Source organism: Pelodiscus sinensis, chromosome 5, assembly GCF_049634645.1.
Source record: "Pelodiscus sinensis isolate JC-2024 chromosome 5, ASM4963464v1, whole genome shotgun sequence".
NCBI lineage: Eukaryota > Metazoa > Chordata > Testudines > Trionychidae > Pelodiscus > Pelodiscus sinensis.
Genome location: NC_134715.1, coordinates 131,488,901 through 131,503,126, shown reverse-complemented (window position 1 = coordinate 131,503,126; position 14,226 = coordinate 131,488,901). Strand labels below are relative to the sequence as shown.

The following is a 14,226-nucleotide window of genomic DNA, read 5'->3' as shown; positions in this document are numbered from 1 at the left end:
GTCCGGGATGCCTTTTTCATGGCCATGAATTGGGCAGGGCCCTACTCGAAGCGGAACAAAGAATTAATTCGCTGTTTGCTGAATGGTGAACTAGTTTATCTCCGGGCAAAGAGACCGGGAGTCTTGCCCAGCTGCTAGGGCGCAAAACTGAAAGCGGACTCCTAGTTCCTATCAACAGGTTCGCCCCTGAGACGTCTACACTTGAAATGACACAGGGTCATGGTGGCACCACCTCAGCACAGACACTCCAGCAACAGGAGGGGTTCGCTCGCTGTATTTAATCCACCTCCCCGAGAGACGGTAGCTTAGTCAATAGGTGCACGAACTATGGGAGAGGGGGCTGCTTTTGTACCCCCCTGGTTTGAAGTAGCAATAACAGCCCCAATCCGTGGTTTCTGCCTTCAGCACCCCCCAAGAAAAGTTGTTCCAGCACCACCTATGCTGGGGGGTTAGCTCGGCTGCCTACCCGAGTCCTCTAGCATTCACAATATGTCGGACCGGCACAAATCTTTCCAAGTGGCCTCTAATTCTGAGTCGCTCCAGTTTTTGGGTGCTTGGCTTTAGATGCCTTGCTGCCGCTAGCATTGTCAACGACACCAGTGGAAAATGAGTGCAATACACTAGCAAATCAGAGCAGCGGTGCACGGGGGCAAGTCACCCTCAAGCTATACGAGTGAATCAGACCCAGCATGCCTAACCTGGGCACCCAAACACAAAGCATGTAGAATTAGAAGATGCCTTTGAAAACATGGGCCTTGATTCTTCCGTTCCTCTGCATAGGCTCCTGCAAAATATAGGTTGAACCTCTCTAGTCCAGAACCCTCGGGACCTGACCAGTTCTGAAGCAGAGAATTTGCCAGCCCACGGGGGGTCAGTAGCATTACCAACACTTCCACTGCTAACTAGGCTGTTAGAGGACATTTAGGAGTGATTTAGAGCTAAATAACAGCACAAAACACTGATAGTCTGGACTAGTGGCTGCAAACAAACTTTATGGGATCACAGGAAACGTGGTCACACCCATGAAAAGTGGACATCCGGCTAATTAAAATCATGCCGGACAATGGAGGTTTCTGAACCAAAGAGTTCTGGATTAGAGAGGTTCAACCTGTAGTAACATCGCAATCCTATTATTCCCATTTCTGAAACACACGTCGCCTCCTGACACTCGACTGTGAAGCACAATGAACATTTGTAAACTGATCTTTGGAGGAAACACACTATGGATGTGTAGAGTATTTCTCCTCCTGCCACTGCCACTTTTCTCCTTCTGTCTGTCTCTCTCCCTCTCTTTTTAAGGCTTGTCTGTCTACTCCCCCTCAAAATTCCCTAGAGCCTACTTTTTTTTTTTTTTTGCATCTTGCTGCTGACGCACAGCAGATATAAGCAAGCCAATGACATAATGAAGAGCGTCTGGCTCATTGATCTCAGGTATAAATTATTATTCTGAGATAGTTGTATTTAAAACAGAAAGACCTTACAGATCCCATTTACATATATACATATATATATGCGTGTGTGTGTATCTAGATCAACTTATGCAGACAGTACATCTGCTCCACAGACACCGTGTGTTGTAGATCTTGTAAATACACCTTCATTCAACTTTCATCACATTGTTCATTAGTGATTTAAATTTTGCATAATTTGGCAGCTGCCTCTGGTGTTTTTCAGGAGGTACTGTAATTTATTCCATATGGAAGTCACTTGGTGTACTAAAAAGGAGTTATCGGGTTCAGTGAACCAGAGCTGTATTTGCCTAGAAGAAGGTGTTAGATGCTAAACTAAATATGACAGGAGTTAACTGAAATCTCCCGACTGGCAGATTCTGTGGGTTTTGTCGTGTTTAATATAAACAGGATCATAGCGAACGCGTATTGTGAGCGATTGACAGTTACAATGGGGCAGGAACAGTATGTTGATTTCCTGTGGGTCAAAGACCCGAGGCACATCACAGGCAGGCAGTGGCTACTCAGAGCATCTTGTTACAACTGCACCTCCCAAATAAAGGAATGTTTGGAGTCGTTTTCCTGTCCCTCATGGAACTGTCCTGTAGCTGGAGCCTGCTGACCCACTTTTGCCACAAGCAGCTACCCCGAGGGATCAGAACCATCCAGCTGATTTATTTTGCCAGCTGGAAGGTCTCTCTTTTCAAAATCCGTTCCCAGAGGGAGTTTCCCCCCCACATGCCCTGCAAGCCCCCAGCCCCACAAAGGGCCACTCTCAATGGGATGCTGTGCTTTGCTAGTGATGAGGCAGCTGCCAAGGGAGCCAGGGACTCCAGGGTTTCCCTTTACAAAAAACCAGCTTTAACTTGTGCTATGTCAGAGCCTCGCCAAGGCCTGGACGCATGCGGATATGATGCTGTGAGCTGAGCCCATTTCACTGCATGCCTTGAGACCAATCATATTAAAATCTGGGCTAGATGGGAGGTTAAGAGAGAGAAGAAACTCATCTCTAGAAAAGCCACCAGTCCCACCCATTCTTCCCAGGCCCCGCCCCCTCACAAGAGCCAAGTTGCTCCCTCCCCCAGCTCCACAGGGAGGGTGGGTGGCACATGGCCCGTCTCCACAGCCCTGGATCATGGGGAGGAAAGGAGGGCGCTTGGGGGCAGCAGCACTTCACCCCCAGAATGCCTGCGGTAGGTGTTCTGGGGGCAGGGCCAGGCTGGCGGTTTAGGAAGTCAGAGCCTTCCCCTGCCTAGCAAAACCCTCCACCCTTTTCTCTAGGGCAGTATAACTTGGCCACTCTCCATGCATTTCGTTAGCCCTTGCGCTCCGCTGACATTACCAGCCTCCCTGGACCACTGGTCAGTTTCACACACAGTCATGCTATGCCTTCTTCTGTGTGGCCCACTGTGCATGACATGACCCTCGGCGCTTACCTACAGGGCCCCGGCCCTGCCTGCATTTAAGTCCCTCTTGGAGACCCACTTCTGAGAGGCACCCTACAGCGGATGGAGCGATCCGGTAAAGAAATCGCCTGGTGATATTCCCTCTTTCCCTTGCCTTGCCCATTGTGAACTCCGTGAGACAGGCTAGATCTGCAGAGTGTGTGGAGAGCTCTGAGCACACGCTGGGCGTTGCCAAAAGGAAACAGGTTGAAACTCTCTGCAGGTACCTGGCTCAGTCAGCGGCTCGGGATTATTTTAAACTAGACAGTAAATGTTTGAAAACGGGCCCGTCTGGTTTTATGGCAGAATAAAGGGTATTTCAGTGAAACCACTTGACCGCTGTCTTCCACTTTGTGACCTTTGCCCTCTGTGCAACATTGAGAGGACGTACCTGGGCACAAGGCGTTCAGCCCTGAGCAGACTCCAACGGGTACAAGATAGAGGCAGCAAAGTTGGGGGGGGGAGAGGGGGTACTTCAAAGGGCGGTGCCACACGGCATTTCACCGGAACCCAGGATCAGGATCTGGGGAAGTGCCACGCGGAACCCGCCGTCAGCTGGGGAGTCCCCAGCTGATCCCAGGTTCCGCTGAAATGCTGTGCGGAGCCTAGGACCAGCTGACCCTGACTCCATGTGGTATTTCACATCGGGAGCGCAACATGCAGCCTGGGGTCAGCGGGGGACTTCCCGCTGACCCCGGGCTGCACATGGTTCCCCATTCCTCCTTTGAAATATACAAGAGACCCAGTGGGGGCTCTTATACATTTCGAAGGAGGAACGCAGGAGCGCCTATTGACTAGTCGAGTCGTGGATGGAAATTCCAGCGAATACTTGACTAGCCAATTAACCGCAATTTAGCATCCCTGCAAGAAGGGGAAAGCCTGTCTGTGCAGGAGACAGCATTTTCTCAGGGGCAGGCCCAAGAAGGCAAAATGAACTCCCTCGAGACCTACGGACCACCACGAACCTCCCCCCTTGCTGTCCTGAGTGCCAGGAATGTTTCTTTGACCTTTGCATCTCTAGTATAAACACACAGCAAGTATGCAGGTGGGTACAAACCCTCCAAAAGAAAAGACTGTGGCACACACTTCTCCCCGGAGATGAGGACAAGAGAACAAAATATGTGACAGATGTGCAATCGCATTGCCTAATGCGCTAGGGGAAGGCACAAATACCACACTCATTGCTGCAGGATCTCAGGATCTATACAGCACAGAATAGCGAGAATCCTGCCCCTGAATAAATCAAACCAGTAGCCTTACGTATCCCCTCAGCAGGAAGATTTCCAGCCAAAGGTCTCTAGTTCTCGTCTGTTTGCCAAAAAGTCCTGCCACCTTCTTTTGCTCTGGTTATGAGACTCCCTTTTTGTTTAGCTCAAAAAAACAAATTAATTGATTCCCAGTTCTCCTCTCCTGCACAGCAACAAACCCCAAGACACTGGGTTTATCACAGGTTGAGGGAGAGGGAAGGAGAAATTGTTGTGCTAGTTCCTGTTAAAATCCTGACACAAACTCTCCACTGCACAAAGGCTGCTGAAAGGTGTAACTGCGCTCCTGGGACCAGGCAGAAGATAATGCTGCTGTCTAGAACAAATTTATCAAAGTGGCTGCAGTTTTCCCACTTTCTCCGACCCAGAGCCAAGCGCACCCCCCACCACAGCGGCTAGCTCTCGCTGTCGCCCCCAGCTCCGGAGTGACCCAAGGTTCCCCAGCTGTTCCCCTCCCAATGCGCACTCCGGCTCCGGCCTTCCTGGCTCTGGAGCACCAGGGCTGGGAAGTGTGGGCTGGGCCTGACCCCTGGATGCCTCTTCCCCTCCTTCTGCCTCTCCAGCCAACAGCCCCAGGCCAAGAGAAGCCTGCTGCACACAGGTGTGAGGGGGCCTGGGGCAAAGCATGGGTGGGGCCACCCTGCCTATTTGGGAAGGCAATGTCAGCGCCGCCCATGGTCTCCAACACCCTGTCCTTTCTCGGAGGGTGTGTCTAGACTCTAGGGTTTTTTCGAAAAAACATATCCTGCATCTAGACTGCTACTGCATTCTTTCGAAATTAAATCGAAAGAAGGCAGCGGTTCTGTCGACTGTGGTAAACCTCATTTTATGAGGAATAACGCCTTTTTTCGAAAGTGCACTTCTTGAATGCAAACAGGGCTTTTTCGAAAGAGAGCGTCCAGACTGCCTGGGTGATCTCTTTTGAAAAAGCGGCTCGCTTCTTCCAAAGAAGTGGTTGCAGTCTAGATGCGCTCTTTTGAAAGAGGCTTGTCGTCTAGACGTAGCCGGAGACTGCCCACTTAGGGACCACAAAATACCAGCTGCGGGGTGGGTTCTGCAGTGGGAAAGGATGGGAACGTCTCCAATAGGCTTTCGGTGAACATGGGGCACCCTGCTGGGTGCGAGGAGTCCGCTTTGACATTTGTATCACCACCTCTGCTGCTGAAAGGTGCAGGGTGATATTCTAAACACACCCCTGCGATCCCCACTGCAGCCCTGTGCTCCCTGCCTCCCCCTCCTCTCCTCTCCTAAAATCCCTCCACTTGCCTCATCTCACCTCCTGCAGCCAGAGCCAGATTCTCATCCTGGCCTTTCAGGCCTTGCGCAGCTCAGAGACTTCCTCCTGCCTATACCTCTGTTCTCACTCCACAGCCTGTGCACTCTCTGCTCTGCCAGCACGTCCTCCTTCCCCTCCGCCTCGCTGATCTCCACGCAGCTCTGTGCCTTCTTCCTCGCAGGCCCCTGCACCGAAACCCATTCTCAGTTCTGCCCATTGACAGAGCTATCACCAGTCCGAAGGTCATGTGGGCCATGTAAAGAAAGCTGGGTCTGGCACCAGGGCTGTATGTCTGACATACAGGCTAAGGCCGTAAGCTCTTTGGAGCAGAGATCTTGCCTCAGATTTTCTTATAGAAAATGGGGGTATTACAAGGAGGAGGGGAAAAACATATTTTCGTTGGCCTCTGGACAAGGACAAGAAGCAATGGGCTTAAATTGCAGCCAGGGAGGTTTAGGTTGGATATTGAGAAAAACTTCCTGCCTGTCAGTGTGGTTAAGCGCTGGAGTCAGCTGCCTAGGGAGGTTGTGGAATCTCCATCTGTGAAGATTTTTAAGAGCAGCTTAGATAAACATTTGTCAGGGATGATCTAGATCAGGGCTACTCAACTTTGGAAGCCCCAATAATACTCTCAGCACATGCCGAGGGCCACAGCTTAAGTGTGGTTGCACATACATGCACATATACATGCAAACTGCTTCTTTCACGGTGAGGGGCATGAACACAAAATTAAGGGAAGGCTACACAACACACAGGCCCCATTTAAGTCAGTTCTGCTGATATTAATAACATGTAATATTTACCCCATTTCCCTTCCTAGGTCAGCACTTTGAATGAGAAATGACAGTCCAGGAATTTAACTACTAAAATGCATCTCAACAAAAGACCATTCTATTGACCACTTTTTTGTTTTAGCTCCCACCCACGGGCCACAAATAAACAGGCCACGGTCCACATGTGGCCCGCAGGCTGTGTGTTGAGTAGCCCTGATCTAGATGGTGCTTGGTCCTGCCGTGAGGGCAGCGGACTGGACTTGATGACCTCTCGAGGTCCCTTCCAGTTCTAGTGTTCTAGGATTCTATGAAAATCACTGCTGGTGTTAACTGGTGTGATTTCACCAGTTTACACCCAGAACCACTTCCCAAGATGAAGCCCTGTCCTGTTCCCAATTAACTTAATGGGATCATACCGCAAGGGCAGTGTTTTAGAACCATGCTAGGCTGCAACTGTGTCCGATAACAAGGGTACAATCCATACAATGAACAGGTTTTACCTCTGTTTCTGTGAGAAGCAAGAAGCTGTGTAAGGGGAATGAGAGGAAGCTAGCAATATGGCTGCAGCAACTAATGCTTTGTTGGTGAATCTCTGCACCTTTTCTTCCTCATCTCCCTGTAGCCATTGTCCAGTAGGATTCATATACGCATACACATGATGACAACGTAATGAGAGACAAATACAGTACATTCATTCCTGGTGTAACACCACTGAAACGAGAGTTGTGTTAGGGGTGGGTTTGGTCCAGTGAGCCTACACCAGAGAAGGTGCACAATGGAGTTCTCATACTTTCTTCTGTTTTAAAATTAGCTACGTCCTAAACTTTGAATGTTACTACGTTCCTGGATGCAGCTATGCTGCATTTCTATTTTATTGAGTCTGTCTTAAGATAGGTATTTTTAATTATACAACTTAAACAAGAATACATCTGTGCAAAATAACCAACATTGTGCTGCTTGCATGGCACGCGCCGTCCCAAAATAAACGTGGATTCGAGAGGATGGATGCTTCCACCTCACATCCAGGCAGCGGGAGATGCATGAGACATGGAGAAAGAATGGAGCACCAGAGAGCTGAGCAGTGGGAGGTAACACTGAGTTGCCTAAAGAGCAAACAAGGAAGGCCCAGGGAGTTAAAATACGCAGCAGGCGAAGAGACTAGAACCGCCAAGAGAGCTGAAAAAAAAATGGCATGAGAGATGAGAGAGGCAGCTGGGGGAGTTAAAACATGCAGATGGAGAGATGTGAGATATGGCTGGGAGAGATGAAAGACCCGGATCCAAATGGAAAGACGACGACCAGGAACTGGCCACTAAAATAAACTTTTAAAATACTGGGACAAACCCCGCCCAGCAACATTGGATTAGTTTTGTTTTAAGCTAAAAACCACTGATGGGGACAATGGGCTGACGGAACACGGCTCCACTGAGGTCAAGGGAAAACACCAATTGACATCAGAGCGGCATTTGTACGAGTCACTTTTCTCACTAACCAAAACCTCAGATTCAAACACACCAGAGCTCTGAGGAAGATCCAGATGGAACTCTGTGACTCAGGCCTAGGTTTATTTAAAATCACTTTCAGCCATCAAAATAGTAAATCATTAGTCTCCATATCATTTTTAAAGTAATACGAATTTTTTTAAATCACGAAAGCTATGTGTAATACACCTCATCTGTCTCTTATTATAGCTGCAATAAAACTGTCCCATCACAGCCAGAATCTGACAGACAGCTTGCAGTGTTACTCTAGCCTCGCTGGCCTCAGGATATTAGAAGATCAGGTGGGTGAGGTAATATCTTTTATTGGACCAACTTCTGTTGGTGAAAGAGACAAGTTTTCAAACTCACACATCATGTCTCTCTGACAGACAGGAAAAAAGAGCTGCCTGACAATTTTCCAATTAAATTGTTTTTTGACAGAAAAGGCAGTTTCTGCAAAATTGAAATTTTTCACTGGAAAATTTTGATTTTGCCAAACACATTTCAATTTTCTATCAGGAATACTGAATCAAAATATTTAATTTCAGGTTGGCTACACTCCTATTGAAATGTCTCCGTTTGTTGAACTAATCCAAAACATTTTGTTTCAAGCCGATTCGAAATTAAACTGAATCTCTTCATGGTACTGTACTGCTTCATGGGAGTTGTAGTTTACAAGTCTCATGCCACCATTTTCTCCTATGGGCCAGGTTCCCTGACTTGACTATGTCTCCTATGATGCAATGCAGCTTCCCCTCTGACCAAGCTATATGGCGCACCATAGAAGATGGTGCCTGGTCAGACATCTGAATGATAACTTCTGTGAGGCAGTGCAGCAGCACTGGGAGATACATCGTAATGTTGAACTGACTTGAAACTGAAGATCTTAAAAATCACATCATCATGATTATGATCTCGTGATTTCCTCTATATCAATACCAACATGATTTTAGCAGCTGATAACTCACACATTGCTAAAGATAAATGAAAGATGGAGTGTCGTAGCACTTGAAAACTGGGGTTCCAAGCCTTCAGATGGCAGGGGACCGTTTTTGAAAGCACCAACTGTTCTCGAGAGAGCAGCAGACAAGTTCCTGTTGGAACCGATGAGGGCAGAAAGCAAGGCAGCAATCAGAATAATGTATCATAGCTTTCTAAATCTAGGTATTATCACGGGAGAGATCTTCAAAGGCACAATGACAGCGAGACACCTTTTTCTCAGTGAAAGCCAATGGGAATTGGCTGCCCATATGCTCTTTTGTGTCTTTGAAAATCTCTGCATTGTCTGTAAATATTATAAATATGTAGAAAATTGTATTTCTGCTAGTCCTCATTCTATACGCTCAGTATTGCCAATCCAAAGCATTCAGAAATTAAAGTCAGAGCCTCAAAACCATGAAACTGGCTTCAACATCATGAGATTTAAAAAAAAAAAAACCTAACTGTTGGGTTTGGTTGGTTGGGTGAGGTTTGAGCCTTTAAGGAGCACTCAGGTCACATTTTCAAGCTCTTCTTTGCACCCATGAGGGCTAAAAATTACTTTAAAAAAATGAATCCTGAGATTTTCACCCAATCACTTGACTCCAGGAGCTAGGCTCCAAGAAACATGTTGAATAGGCTCCTATTGTACGAATATTCAAATGTATAATCCCAGCCAATGTCCCCATTGGCATCTTTATGGGCCTGGTTCTCTCATGAAGTAAACCCATGTAGCTTTGCTAGCCACCTCAAAACCTGGCTTTATGAGTCTTTCTTTCTTTGCTGACCTAGTCTGCTATTGCCTTGACCTTCCTCTGATGAACGAACTCCTGAAATCTCCTAGGGAGTCTTCTGACTCCTACCCTTGGGTACCCTCTGCTGGCGTCCCAAAGCTGCCTGCATCCCCCATTTTTAAGGGCAGAGAGTTCCTTGCTGCAGGAAAGGAGCCTCAGACTATAATTACTGGCCTGAGAAAACCACTGAGCCAAGGTGGATGAACAAAGAGCAGCGACCGGGAGGTCCATGCAGCAGGAAAGACCCCCAGATTTACAGTAAGGAAAGCAACCCCAGTGGTAGGAGAAGATCACTGCACCTCAGCACATGCAGGCTGGAGCAGTCGGTACCTAATGCATGGGGGACTTAATGAGAAAAGGAAGAGATGCTGGAGCAAGGCAAGGCCCAGTGCGGTCATGGGGGGGAAGAGGAGGAAGGTGACTACGACTGGAACAGAGGGGGTTATTTTTAAGGTGATGCCAAAATTCCCAAGATCTGGCCAGGACACTTGGGCAAAGGGGATCAAAAGTTCCCCAAGATCTTTAAACCACCTTGCACATACCCGATAACACGCTAGTTTTACAGCTCATCAGACGGCACAGACTTTTTACTTGGCATTAACCCTTTGGGACTAGGAGTCCTGGTTCAATTCCAAGCACTGTCATTGGCCTCCTAGGTGACACGGGGCAAGTCACTTCTGCTCCCATTGCCTCAGTTTCCCTATGCGTAAAATGGGAATAACAATACTGAACTCCTTTGTAAAGCACTTTGAAATGATTCCATAATAAGGCAGGGCTTGATCTTAAAGCATAATAGCTATTCTGGAATAGTTCCCTGTGTGGTCACACTCATTCCAATTTAGCTTAATCCAAATTGGAATCTAGTCAGTTTCCCCACGTAGACAGGCCCTTAATCTATCTCTGCCTCAGCTTCTTATCTGTAAAATGGGGCTAATAATACTTTGATTCCTGCCTCCCTTTGTCTGTTCTGTCTATGTAAAAGAGTCCAGGGTAGGAACACTGTGTTTGTACAGCGCCAAGCACTCCACGGACCAGGTCTTGGAGTAGGTCTTGCCAGGCTACAGCAATACCAATGAACAAATGCAAGAGGCTCAGAAGCACATCAGACATCACGCTTGATCCTGGTTAACTAGCAGAGAGAATTTCACATCGTCCAGTGGCATTTATGGACCAAGGACAAAGCTCTGGTCCTTGGTTCAATCCCCAGTCGGGCTAATTATTGTTTACTTTGTCATTGGAGTGTCTTATGTTGCCAACATTTGCTTTAAAAGTGCTTCCAGCTTAGCCTGTCTAAACAAAGGGAGCTGGCTCTTTAGAGACACTCTTCTTCAAGGCAGTAATCAGTCTCTGAAGGCTCGCAGGTGACACACGCCCCATTAAAGCCCATTGAAACTGAATGAGGTGTACTGATGGGATGATAGTCGATGGCCTCTTCTCTGGCAGAGAAAATCTTTCAAGAAGCCAGGAAGGAGTAAACATCCGGAACCAGAAGAACCCCCTGCGCTACCTTCTTAGCAGAAAGGAAAAAGGACTTGCTGAAACCTGGGAGGGGGAGTGGCCAGCAGATGCAGAACGCATGTTGTTAAAATGCGGTGACGCAGATAATTAGACATACTATGATATCCCTCACCCCCCAAGGCGCTACTAATAGGGTAGCATTTCTCTAAAGCGCACTGAAATGAATTTCATTTAGAGGACACCAAATGAAATTAATGGGTAGCAGGTTTAAAACTAATAAAAGAAAGTTCTTCTTCACACAGCGTGTAGTCAACCTGTGGAACTCCTTGCCAGAGGAGGCTGTGAAGGCTAGGACTATAACAGAGTTTAAAGAGAAGCTAGATAATTTCATGGAGGTTAGGTCCATAAAAGGCTATTAGCCAGGGGATAGAAATGGTGTCCCTGGCCTCTGTTTGTCAGACGCTGGAGAAGGATGGCAGGAGACAAATCGCTTGATCATTGTCTTCGGTCCACCCCCTCCGAGGCACCTGGTGCTGGCCACTGTTGGCAAACAGGCTACTGGGCTAGATGGACCTTTGGTCTGACCCAGTACAGCTGTTCTTATGAAATGCCATGCAGCCGTTCATCACAAGGGAGTCAAGCTGAGGCTTTGGGTACACTGCTAAATCTACACGCGCAGCACTTGAATGTGGCAGTGTGGTCACGGTAAACCACTGACACCAGGGACATAGCTAACGGCGCTGGGAGCCTGTTTACACTGGCACTTAGCAACACTGCAACTTGCCGCACTTGGGGGCGGGGTGGGTTTTTTTACACCTCTGAGCGAGAAAGTTACAGCAAAGTACGGTGGCCCATGTAGATGAGCCCTTACCCCAGGTAGCCACGTTTCAGAGGGCATGCAACAGACAGTATTTGAGGCTAGTGTCCTACCCAGGCTTCCAGACAGCGGCTGATAATGAGACACAGTTTCAGAAAGAGGCCTGAATGAAATAACATGCTTACTGCCTGATCCAAAGTCCGCAGAATTTAACGGGGATTTTTTCCCACTGAATACGCTGGGTTTGGGCTCAGGCTGCAGCAATTCAGAGAGAAGTTTTCTTCTTGTTCCTTTTAAGGAGAAGCCCTAAAACTGAGATTGAAGCTACGTTATTCGACACCACTGGCCAAAAGAGCAGTACAGCGTCTGACAATACAATCGCTGCTCTGCACCGGAGGACACTTTTGTCCTTGGCCTATTTGACAAGGGAATTGCCTCTCAAATCACAGTGAATGGCCACGCTGGAGCCTGAGAATGTAACTTTTGGCTCAGGCAGACACACTCACACTAGCTCCGATCAAACTCACAAGCTGAAACCTGAAGAGCAGCCACGGCCGCATGGGAGAGCTAGCTGACCCGAGTCCACACTTGGGTTCTCCGATGGGACTGGCCCCTCCTGCTGATTGCACTGCTGTGGCTACGTTGCTAGTTTCAGCACTCTAGCTAGAGCTAGCATGGGTATGTCTCTAGTGCGGGGAGAGGGAAGGGGAGGATGACGCCTTCTGGTTCCAGAGCAGGGGTAACCCACACAGCTGCTGTGGGAGGTCCACTGTCCCATGGAGTGGCACTGAGACCACTTACAGAGAGACAGAAGCATGAGTCTCTACAGGTCCCAGGTTTGATTCTGCCTGTCAGTGTTGTAAGTGGAAACCTGAGACCTCTGGAGCTTAGTCCATGAACCTCTGCTGCTAGCGCTAAAAGCCACTGGCGCTCAGCTGAGGCTATAGAGCAAACTCCTTCTTTGTCTCAGTGCCACTCCGTGGGACGGTGACCCATCTCCCAGGTGTGTGGGTTACATACATCCCTTAGCTGAAGAAGTGCATCCTGGACTTCAGAGACATCCCAGATGAATCCCCTCCCTGCTCCCACAACTTCCGCTGGCTTTTAGTTCAGGCCGTAGAGGTGAACTAGAGGCTTTTAGTTAAGGCCATAGCTCCGGAGAGACCTCATGCACGAAGCTCCGGAGAGACCTCATGAACGAAGCTCCGGAGAGACCTCATACACAAAGCTCCGGAGAGACCTCATGCACGAAGCTCCGGAGAGACCTCATACACAAAACTCCGGAGAGACCTCATACACGAAGCTCCAGAGAGACCTCATACACAAAGCTCCGGAGAGACCTCATGCACGAAGCTCCGGAGAGACCTCATGCACGAAGCTCCGGAGAGACCTCATACACAAAGCTCCGGAGAGACCTCATACACAAAGCTCCGGAGAGACCTCATACACGAAGCTCCGGAGAGACCTCATGCACGAAGCTCCGGAGAGACCTCATGCACGAAGCTCCGGAGAGACCTCATGCACGAAGCTCCAGAGAGACCTCATGCACGAAGCTCCGGAGAGACCTCATGCACGAAGCTCTGGAGAGACCTCATACACAAAGCTCCGGAGAGACCTCATACTCAAAGCTCCGGAGAGACCTCATACACGAAGCTCCGGAGAGACCTCATGCACGAAGCTCCGGAGAGACCTCATGCACGAAGCTCCGGAGGTCCCAAGTCAGGTTCTGCCTGTTGGTGTTACGCGGACATATCCTAAACTGCACATCTTTACCCACAAAGGCTGTCTCTCACTGCCCCTTGGCTATTTCCCCTTGTCCCACATCATCCAACACTTACTTTTCCAGTAGAGACATAATAATTGGAGGTAGAACCAGTATAGGCATTGGCAGGACCACTCTAGTCAGGGCTGTCTCCATCAGTGCCTGAAATAAAAAAGAGAGAGAAGACAGACACTTAAAACTGGTCTCAGCATATGCCTTGATTGATCAAGCAATCCACTGGGACACACATCCTTCCCCTGGCATTTTGAATGGTGGGTATACGGTTGTAATGCAACAACCAAGACTAATAACAAGGTTCCTATCAGTCACTTGCATGTAGATTTGTAGACTGTCAGGCCGAAAGAGGCAACTGTGAACATCTGGTCTGACCTGCTACATAACCCAAGCCTGAGAACTTCCCTCAATTAATTCCTATTTGAGCTAGAGCAGTTCTTCAGAAAAATATTTACTCAGAGAACGCTAGAAATGGAAGGGACCTCGAGAGGTCATCAGATCCAGTCCTCTGCACTCACGGCAGGGCCAAGCACCATCTGGACCATCCTTGACAGGTGTCTGTCCAACCTGCTCTTAAAAATCTCCAGTGATGGACATTTTAAAACTGATTTTTAAATGGCCAGTGATGAAGAACCCACCACGCCCCTTGGCAAGTTGTTCTAATGGCTAATTACCTTCCCTGTTCAAAACTGGCACCTTCTTTCCCATTTGAAT

General features: G+C 48.4%; 1 protein-coding gene across 2 annotated transcripts in view; it reads right to left on the bottom strand.

Moving 5' to 3' along the window:
- The window catches only part of SFXN5 (sideroflexin 5), a 202,505-nt gene that overhangs the window by 46,487 nt on the left and 141,792 nt on the right, over positions 1-14,226 (bottom strand). For both annotated transcript variants that reach the window (XM_075931041.1, XM_075931042.1), the window contains one exon: positions 13,574-13,659. In XM_075931041.1, the coding sequence (XP_075787156.1) occupies positions 13,574-13,659 (86 nt within the window). The remainder of the gene's footprint in view (positions 1-13,573; positions 13,660-14,226) is intronic.